This window comes from Megalobrama amblycephala, linkage group LG15 (assembly GCF_018812025.1).
Source record: "Megalobrama amblycephala isolate DHTTF-2021 linkage group LG15, ASM1881202v1, whole genome shotgun sequence".
Classification (NCBI taxonomy): Eukaryota; Metazoa; Chordata; class Actinopteri; order Cypriniformes; family Xenocyprididae; genus Megalobrama; species Megalobrama amblycephala.
The window spans coordinates 24,032,700-24,043,138 of NC_063058.1; the positions used below are offsets into that span (position 1 = coordinate 24,032,700).

The 10,439-nt window shown below is 40.4% G+C and overlaps 1 protein-coding gene across 3 annotated transcripts; it reads left to right on the forward strand.

The window, feature by feature from the left end:
- The first annotated feature begins 912 nt into the window (after window positions 1-912).
- Window positions 913-10,151, forward strand: rag1 (recombination activating 1). 3 transcript variants are annotated; one of them, XM_048159040.1, is made up of 4 exons: window positions 913-3,460; window positions 4,562-4,891; window positions 4,996-6,131; window positions 7,004-10,151. In XM_048159040.1, exons 2-4 carry the CDS (start codon window positions 4,584-4,586, stop codon window positions 8,749-8,751), a joined length of 3,192 nt encoding a protein of 1,063 aa, XP_048014997.1. In that variant the 5' UTR covers window positions 913-3,460; window positions 4,562-4,583; the 3' UTR covers window positions 8,752-10,151. The 3 variants fall into 3 exon arrangements, with proteins under 3 accessions (XP_048014997.1, XP_048014995.1, XP_048014996.1); XM_048159038.1 differs by having other exon boundaries at window positions 916-3,460; window positions 4,565-4,891; XM_048159039.1 differs by lacking the exon at window positions 913-3,460 and adding an exon at window positions 3,481-3,652 and having other exon boundaries at window positions 4,565-4,891.
- The last annotated feature ends 288 nt before the right edge of the window (window positions 10,152-10,439 follow it).

Consider the following 10,439-nt stretch of genomic DNA (forward strand, 5'->3'; position numbering starts at 1 on the left):
TTTGGGATCATTTTAAGCCAGCCATATAGTATTTTTTTAAACAATAGTTGAGTTAAATAAAACTGCGCAGCATGTTTGGCAAACATTTGACCCAACCACTAGGTTAAAACAACCCAGTCGCTTGGTTTGTCCATTTTCAACCCAACTTAGGTTGTTTTTAACCCAGTATTTTTAGAGTGTAGGATTACATTTCAGTAGTCGGTATCAATACCAGTAAAATTTTGTGGTTTTCGTTACCAGTTTTAATTAAACTGTTGAATTGCTTTAAAAAAAATATTGTCCCGTTTTGTCTCGTCCATTGGTTATCACTGTTAATTGCAGTTTCTGATTCAATTGAGCATTTAAATACAGTTGTCAATCCAGAAACTTTGCAGTGTCCTTAGCAGCATGAATAACTAAACTTGTATTCAGATTGTGAATGGGTAATAAATAGAAAGCAAGAGAAAAGCCTCCCTTTATAACCATTAAGGCTAACAAACTGAATTCTGTCTTAATTGTACAATGAATCTCTTATTTACATCATGTTTACACTTTGTTGGTCATAATGAAAGAAAAATTTGTACTAACTTACTGACTAGCACCTCTGATTGGCCATTGCGTTCACGCGCTCAACAGATATGATTGTGATTGGCTACAATGTGCAACGTTTGAAAAAACACACTGTAAACAGAAACATTTGACACAGTTGAGAAAGCGCTCAGACAAACACGAACGAGAGTGTCTATCAGCGGGTACCGAATATACCCAGTACTCTGTACTACTGGTAGCCTACTGCAGAAATGGTATTTATATTTAGTACCATCTGGTACCGGTAGTACTGCTACGTTTGACAACCCTACCCCAAACAATTATCTTGTTACCGGAAAAGCTATGCTATTGTATAGCAGCAATATGCTTTGTTAGAAGTGGAGCTATGTACTTCCTAGCGCTGCATGGCATTATGGGATAGGTGTTTACTCTGTGAACGCAGCGAGTTGTCTGATAAAGACAAAAATGGCCGCTTGACGTCATAAAAAACGTCACATAAATGTCAGAGGATGATGAGCTGTTTAAACTAGTATTAGTGCCCTTTAAAAGATGTCAATGATCCACCTTCTCACTCAAATAAAGTGTTTTGATTGGTGTACAGTTCGATGTGTTGACAGCAACATCTTTGACCCCACATACCAGGTGTCCCCTCAGACGGTGATAACAGCACCTCAACAACTTTTCCCCTAAAACTCACACATGTAGTGGAGAATAACACCCTGCTTAATGCCAGGTGGCTGTCGACTGAAGACATTTTTCACATAAATCAAACTGCCATTGGTCTTATCAATAACAAGTCAATTAGCAGGCGGAGAGAGGCGCGGATCTCTAGGGGTCACCGCTTGTTTGTTAGATGGACATCTGCAGCTCTGTTTGCTTCACCATGGCAACAGACCTACAATTTCTCTCTGTTTTTCTGTCTCAGTTTCTTTCGTTCTTTAGGTTTGTGAAGACGGAAGGCTCTGACAGACCTAACTACTGCTTTAAAGTGCACATTTCACCCAAAAATGCTGTCATTTACTCACCCTCATGTTGTTCCAACCCCATTTGACTTTTCCTTCATTGAAACACAAAAGATTGCATGTACTTTTTGTTTGTGATTTGTTTAATAGCGTAAATCACAATCCAATTTCATTGTATAGAAAAGAGCAGCTTGGACATTTAGCAAAATACTTCTTTTGTAGGCTATTCTTAAAAAGAAAGAAAGTCATACAGGTTTGAAAACGACGTAAATAAATGATAACCGATTATATCAATAAACATGCACACATCACATCATGATCAATCAAATGCAATATGTCACCTTTGTTTTTCAATCCCTCAAGGAATCTTTGTAAAGAATGAAGGAGCGCTTGTAAAAACTGGTATTTTCAATGACCTTTCTAATTTTGCTCAGTTTATAGACTTGGCTATTATTATCTGGCTGAAAGCAACTGTCTTTTGCATAAAAATTACTTTATTACTCACAATAATGAGGCTTTATTTATTTCCTCTGTCTCATTCTCTCTGTCTGTTCCTCATTTTAATGGATTCAAATAATTATTTATTTTTCATATGTGTGCGGTATTATATGGGTCGTTCTACAGTATAATTGTTGTTCATATTCATTTATATATAGTGTACAAATGGAAGCCATGTTGTAGAATGACCTACACTGTATAATATTTATGATGTTTTCTCTTTGTTTGGTTTGCAGAAGTTGTGGCTCTCAGATGAGACAGGCCACATAGTGCTTTCCGGCACTTGGTGACTATTTAATGACTAGTCTGTCAGAAGTCCAGACAGAATAGCACCGCAGAAATGCACAGGACCCATTACAGCACAGTGACTATTCTGAAAATACACCCTTGATTTATTTATCATAAATAAATCCCTTTAATTCATATTTGCTGATGACGCCAACACTGTTCATAGTGGGACTGCGACAGGGCCCACTTGTAGAGTTAATGCTCATTATAGTGACATCCTACAATGGATAATTTGTTCAAAAAGTCTCAGAAAAATGACTGTGTCTCAGCAGGATTCTGAAATTGTGAAATGCAGTTGGACTATACCCTATATTTGCTATGCTTTTCCAACTTTTGAATACACCATAAAGGATATTTTAGTCAGTCAACCTTGAGTAGATGGTCGTCAGCTCTCTTTTAAATGTATTCCTCTGATCTGATGTGTTTTAATGGTGTCTGTTTTTCTATATAGAGGGGGATCAAATAGCAGAGCTGCAGCATGTTGGCATGGACCACCTGCTGAAGATAGGTTTCAGAGAGTGCCGGGGGAAAACAGCAGGGGGATGTGTTAGTTTGTATCCATGAGCCTTGTACTGATACTTGTTTATGATGCAGAATGTGCATGTGTGTCTTAAAAATACATGATTTATGTTGTGTTTTGGAGTGTATGGTTGAGCAGATGTCATCTCATATTGGTGTATATGCATGTAAGGGTTTACTTTGAAATAGTTTGTGGACGAAATGTCCTAGAAGATTGCTAAATATTACACAATTTGTCCTTTAGGCACATCTTGATTTGAAAAAAAAAAAATAGTTTTTTAGTATTAAAGTTATTATAATGCATAATGTAATAACAAACAAGCATAATGTAAAAACAAACAAGAAATCTATGGCATGCCCTCATTAGGTAGCTTGGTAAATGTGTGTGTCTGTTTGTGAATGTGGTTAGCATCACCCCCACCCCCTTCCCAAGACCTCCAATGTTTCTCAGGTGCTAAAATGTGGCGGTTAAGGACCCCACAGTGAGGTATAAATAGGACTCTCTTCCTATGGAGAGACACAGTCTTTTAAAGGAGCACCAAGTGACTGAGATCCAGCCAGCCACTCTTAGATAGAAAGCCTGGAAGACACCCACTAGGCCTCCCCTGTGCCCCCACGCGGAAAGGCCCCAGGGGAGAATTCGCCAGCTGAGCCTCAAAAACAAGGTAGGACAACCCAGCTGACTGACAGACTGAATGCTCTCAGCTGTTTTTGTGTATGCATGTCTCAATAGTTCACTTCAGAGCTGATAGCTGGAGAGACCCAGGGTGAAAACACAAAAGCTGAGAGGGAGAAAAAGAAAAAGAGAGAGAGACAGAGAGAAAATGCCAGCATGTACTCACCATGGGAGTGTTATGGTAAGCGCTTGTTGATTTATTGATCAGGGAAGAGGGCCGTTTTACATTGTTGCGGATGGGATGAGAGAGGAGCATCACATCCTGACAGTTGTTTTGAGAATCTGCAAGGGTTTGACAGCTACTGCTAGTCCGAAGTGACTTCTGAGCTAGTCCTTGTTTTTATTTGCGTGTTTATGCATATCTTTGTACTCGGTGAATGACATGGTTGAAATACAGGATAGAGTCTGTTTCATAGGGAATGGCTGGCATTACAATTTCCCTTCATGTGACTTCAGTGAATGGCTGTGCATCATAAGACTTGACTCTCTCTCTTTCTCTTGAGCAATCTGTTAAATGCCAGCAAGCTCCTCTATGGACTTAAACTCCTGTTTCAGCACAGTAAATGACTATTATAACTGATTGACAGCCCTAGAGGTGTCCATTTAGCAAACCCTTGGCACCTGAGAAAGATGAGGGTGGGGCAAAAAATGAAACAAAAGATGAGGGATAGAAAAAAAGGACATGGTGGGTCCCTGAGCGAGAGTGTTAGGAAGGAGAGAAATGAAGTTTTCAGCTGTGGATCGATTTCTGAACGCTTGTCTCATGCATTTTACAGAGGCGCTAAATGCCACTTATAGTATAATGCTGTACTCTAGGTCAGAGCAAAGCTCTCATGCTTGGGCTGGGATTTCAGGGCTGCTTTTAACAAACTACGCCAGTAGACTTAAGTAAATCTGTCTGATTGTGTCACAGCCTTGGAAATAATGTTGTTTTGCTCTTCTTTTGTGGATTTGTATGCCCGAAACCCCCTTTTTCTATTACACCTAAGAATATTCCTTGGCAGCCAAACTAATCTCATAGTCTCATAAACTCTCAATTCATAAAGAATTAATCTTATTCCTTCTCACTTTCTTTTCTCTCTCTTGAAAGCAGCTGAGACTAAGCTGACGCCATGGAGAAAGGGAGGTGGAGTTCTGAAGATGCTCCCAGAGCCTCCATGCCTGACGAACTGTCTCATCCTAAGTTTTCGGAATGGAAGTTTAAGCTCTTTCGGGTCAGATCCATGGAGAAGGCCCCTCTGTCTAATGAAACACCGGTGGAGAAGGAAAACCAGCCTGAGGTGGAGACAGAGATGGCAGGCTCTCCAGGCAGTGTTATGAAGCTCTGTTTTGGAGGGAAGAGTAAGGAAAACGTGGAGAATACTCGAGGGAGAGTGGACCTTAAGCTGCAGGAGATTGATACACATATGAATCTTCTCAAGTGAGTTTAATGATAATATTGAGTCATTGATGAGTTCTGAATGTTGAATTGACTTGTGCATATTTGGAAGCATATCAATATTAATCAATGTGTGTCTTTTGCAGAAGCCTGTGTCGCCTTTGTGGCCTCTCAATACGGAAGGCTAAAGGTCCGTCGCATGAAGTCCAAGGAGACTTGGAAGAGTCAAGTCGGTGCGCCTTGCGCAAGATGGGCTGCAAGTTTGTGACATGGCCAGAAGTGATCTTGAAGGTCTTCAAGGTGGACGTGACAACCGACATGGAGACAGTACATCCGTCTTTGTTTTGTCACAGATGCTGGACTGCTGCCATGAGGGGAGGGGGTTTCTGTTCTTTCACTAGGACCCATATCCCAGACTGGAAGCCCCACACTTCCCACTGCAACCTCTGCTTCCCTAAGAAGAGCTCTTTTCAGCGAGTGGGAAGGAAGCGGACCAAACCACTTAAAGGTGCACACAGCCTTCCAAAGAGAATCAAGAGGGATTCCCCAGAAACTTCAGGTGCCAATAGATTGTGGAGACAGACCACAGAGAATCCTGCAGGATCAGGTGGGAAAGAATGGTTAAAACTATCAGTTCAGAGAGGACAATGGGTAAAGAATATCACACAGTGCCAGAAGGACCATCTGAGCGCTAAGCTCATCCCTCCCGAAGTCCCAGCAGACTTGCTACGTGCCGTTATTTGCCAAGTATGTGATCACCTTCTTTCCGACCCTGTCCAGTCACCGTGTCGGCACCTGTTCTGTCGGGTCTGCATAGTAAGGTACAGTCGAGCTTTGGGGCCGAACTGTCCCACCTGTAACCAACACCTGAACCCATCCCACCTGACCAGGCCAGCCAAGTTCTTCCTTGCCACCCTCAGCTCTCTCCCTCTGCTCTGCCCCAGCGAAGGATGCAGTGACTGGGTCCGATTGGACTCCTTTAGGGAACACTGCCTCAACCACTACCATGAAAAAGAGTCCCAGGAAGAACAAACACCTTCAGATCAGAATCTCAATGGGTACTTGCCAATCAACAAAGGTGGGCGCCCTCGACAGCACCTGTTGTCGTTGACCCGTCGGGCTCAAAAGCACAGGCTGAGAGACTTAAAGAACCAGGTGAAGATGTTTGCCGAAAAGGAAGAAGGAGGGGATGTGAAGTCTGTCTGTTTGACGCTCTTCCTTCTGGCACTGAGAGCCGGGAATGAACACAAACAAGCAGATGAACTGGAAGCTATGATGCAAGGTACTGCCAAGAAACATGTCACCCACAATATGTGACTGTCAAAGCAGTCGTTGTCAAATAAATACAACTAGAATGAACAGATAATGCATTATTGACTTACTCATGTAAGCTTGAGAGCAACCAAGAATAAGAATGTATAATGTTTTGGCAACCTAATATATGGCATCATTTGTTTTGTAGAATGAACTAGCCTAATTTGCAATGCCTGACTGCAGTTAATTGTATTCATTTTTCATAGAACAACAGCTTTAACATGTAATTTTACACAATTATGTTCACATTTACTACCTGCAAATAGATATGCAAAATGAATTAAACACATCCATGAGGTTATCTACACACACAAAAATGAATGAATTCTTTTCTTATATGCCTCACTGTCAATTTAAATAGAATAAGCACAACTTTACTGAATGTGTGTTTGTGTGTGTGTGTGCGTACAATACACAATAACAATTCTTGTAAAGAGCCTGTTAGGCTGAAAACAACATCAGTAGCCCTTGTATCTGCAAATGACATAGATACTTCTTCACCCCCAGGGGAACAGGGCCCAGCTGGTGTCTGTTTTCATCAGCAGCCAATATCAGTATTTCCAGCCCAGCTGAGTCACCTCTCGTCTAACTTAAGCATTAATAATCTCTCTGATCTAGAACAATTAGGACATATTCCATGCTTTAATTATAATCAGAATTACAAAATATTGTAGCATTCAATTGCTGGTGCTCTGAAATCGGCCCATAAATGCACATAATCACACATTCAAGCTCACAGTCTCACATATTTTGAGTTTGTTCTGGGTAAACAGTTCTATGAATTAAAACTTCTGACTCTTATCTCACACAGTTTTGTTTTTTCTCTGTATTCTCTTTCAGGTAGGGGATTTGGTCTGCATCCTGCAGTGTGTTTGGCTATAAGGGTCAACACCTTCCTTAGCTGCAGTCAGTACCACAAGATGTACCGCACTGTGAAGGCCACTAGTGGCCGCCAGATATTCCAGCCCCTGCACTCTCTACGTAATGCTGAGAAAGAGCTTCTCCCTGGATTCCATCAATTTGAATGGCAACCAGCTTTAAAAAACGTTTCCAGCTCATGGGATGTGGGCATCATTGATGGCCTCTCTGGTTGGACAACCTTTGTTGATGATGTCCCTGCGGACACCATCGCCAGGCGATTCCGATATGATGTGGCACTGGTTTCTGCATTAAAAGACCTGGAGGAGGACATAATGGAAGGACTAAGAGAGAGGGGGCTTGATGACAGCATGTGCACCTCTGGCTTTACTGTGGTGGTGAAAGAATCATGTGATGGTATGGGAGATGTCAGTGAGAAGCATGGAACTGGTCCAGCAGTTCCTGAGAAGGCAGTGAGGTTTTCCTTCACAATCATGTCCATCTCCATCCGAGTTGAGGGTGAGGACGATGGCATCACTATCTTCCAGGAACAAAAGCCAAACTCTGAGCTCTCTTGTAGACCTTTGTGCCTCATGTTTGTGGATGAGTCCGACCACGAGACCCTGACAGCCATCTTGGGGCCTGTGGTAGCAGAGCGGAAAGCCATGATGGAAAGTCGGCTTATCGTATCTGTTGGTGGTCTGCTACGCTCATTTAGGTTCTTCTTCCGGGGCACAGGCTATGATGAGAAGATGGTACGTGAAATGGAAGGGCTAGAAGCATCAGGCTCCACTTATATATGCACACTCTGCGACTCAACCCGAGCTGAAGCCTCTCAAAACATGGTGCTACATTCCATCACACGTAGCCATGATGAAAATCTTGAGCGCTATGAGATCTGGAGGACAAATCCTTTCTCTGAGTCCGCTGATGAACTCCGTGACCGGGTCAAAGGTGTTTCCGCCAAGCCTTTCATGGAGACCCAGCCTACTCTGGATGCCCTGCACTGTGACATAGGCAATGCGACCGAATTCTACAAGATCTTTCAGGATGAGATCGGCGAAGTCTACCAGAGGAGCAATCCGAGTCGAGAGGAGCGCCGTCGTTGGCGGTCAACCCTGGACAAACAGCTAAGAAAGAAGATGAAACTCAAGCCTGTGATGAGGATGAATGGAAACTATGCCCGTCGGCTGATGACACGTGAGGCTGTGGAGGCGGTCTGTGAGCTGGTCCCTTCTGAGGAACGACGTGAGGCACTATGGAGACTGATGGAACTCTACCTCCAGATGAAGCCGGTGTGGCGTTCCACCTGTCCATCCCGAGACTGCCCTGACCAACTCTGTCAATATAGCTACAACTCTCAGCAATTTGCTGACCTCCTTTCCACCACGTTTAAGTACCGCTATGATGGAAAAATTACCAACTACCTCCACAAGACTCTGGCCCATGTTCCTGAGATTGTTGAGAGAGACGGGTCTATCGGAGCATGGGCCAGTGAAGGCAATGAGTCTGGGAACAAGCTGTTCAGACGTTTTCGGAAGATGAATGCAAGGCAGTCCAAAACGTATGAACTTGAAGATGTTCTGAAACACCACTGGCTGTACACCTCCAAGTATCTTCAGAAGTTTATGGAGGCTCACAAGAATTCAGCAAAAGCAATGCAAGCCACATTCAACCCAGAAGAGACCCCAGATGAAGTTGATGTGGCTCTTGAAGTTCCAGATTTTTGAATTTCTCTCTGATTGACTTTCTTTAATGGACCGTTTTTCTTGCTAATGAAAATATTGTTCAGTAATTGATTTTATTTCTTGAGATGAGATGTAATATCACGTTTAATGGCTTTATTATTCACTTCATTATTTTTTGAAGCTAGTGCATAAACGTGAGCTAAATTGTTTTATGGCAGAGATAAAATTGTATGGGCAGAGTTTTTTTCTCCCAGATTTTATGGGCAAATTGTCTGTGTTTTATCTCTTGCTGCTTGTGAAATATGAGGAATTTTATTGTATTGCCAGGTTGTGACAACTTCACGAATTCGTACAAAATGGTTGTTTATGAAAATGTATGAGGGAGTTGTAAGTCACTGAAATTGTGTTAAAGGAACCCCACATTTATGATGGCTGTACTAATATATCACACAGGACAAAAATGAAATTAGAAAACGCAAATTGTCTCCTTTGCAGGAGGTCTAGAGAGAAATGGGTTATTTTAGCAATGCAGTATTTTGGTGGTGCTCAACTGGTCCACAAATAACTCTGAACACACATAGACACTATGCTACAGCATTTGCACATTTATTTAGACCCTACCCTATAATCTACCTCAGTCTTCAATCCTACAGGTTCCTCAGGACATTTGTACCATGCCATTCACACAAACACATTTTCAAATATTCTTGAAGAAATGGCAGTGTACAATAAAACCTATTGACTATTGTCAGAATTTCTTTGTTTTGCAGTTCACCTCAAACTTGTACCTCAGATTATTAATCATGTTTCTCTTATTTTGTTTATTAGTATTAGGTTTAATTCATTGCGTTTATTGTGTTCTCTTAAACCGAGAGGATTTCAACGATCCACTTTTTACTTTATAAATGCATTTTATTTCTTTTTTGACTTGACTTGAATTGATTAATTTCTTTGTGAAGTGACTTTACTGATTTCTTTGTGTCATAATTTGATTGATTTCTTTGTATCATAATTTGATTGATTTCTTTGTGTCAAGATTTGAATTATTTCTTTGAATTCTTTGATATTATACATTATAAGACATTTCCAAATGCTTGAATTTTTCTTCTTTATTATTATTATTATTATTTTTTAATAAACCAAAGGTACCTTGCATAATTATATTCAAAACCATATGCTTTAAATAGTTCTGTTTAAATTGCTTTATATGTTCTTTATTTTTATTTGAAATAAAACACTGCATTGCACTGTTCATAATTGAAAAAAATTGTAGAGTTGCACAAAGGCACTGGTGATGTTCTTGTAATGACCTATCATTAACATTACAGTGATTGTTGTAATTCATGAACTTATGGACTTTTTCTTAATTACTGAATATAATTGTTTTGTAATAAATGACACTTTACTCCAATTACATCTGGTAAATAAAAAAAGAAATAAACAAGGCAAATAATTGAGATTGTCAATTCTTTTGTGTTCCATTCACATTCAAGAACATGCATTATATATATACGAAAAATAAAATAAATAAAAAATATAAAGTTTGTTTATATAATATGTGTGTACTAAATATATATATATATATATATATATATATATATATATATATATATATATATATATATGTTTAAATATATACATGTATGTGTGTGTATTAATATATACATAATAATTGTAATTCTTGACTTATCTACTGTGTTTGTGCATATATTATAATTATAAGCATAACA

Bases quoted from the DNA above. Each gene is read 5' to 3' on its own strand.
- rag1 (XM_048159040.1), top strand. From the start codon at position 4,584: ATGGAGAAAGGGAGGTGGAGTTCTGAAGATGCTCCCAGAGCCTCCATG. The intron at 4,892-4,995 runs GTGAGTTTAATG...TGTCTTTTGCAG, and splicing joins ACACATATGAATCTTCTCAA to AAGCCTGTGTCGCCTTTGTG. The intron at 6,132-7,003 runs GTACTGCCAAGA...ATTCTCTTTCAG, and splicing joins ACTGGAAGCTATGATGCAAG to GTAGGGGATTTGGTCTGCAT.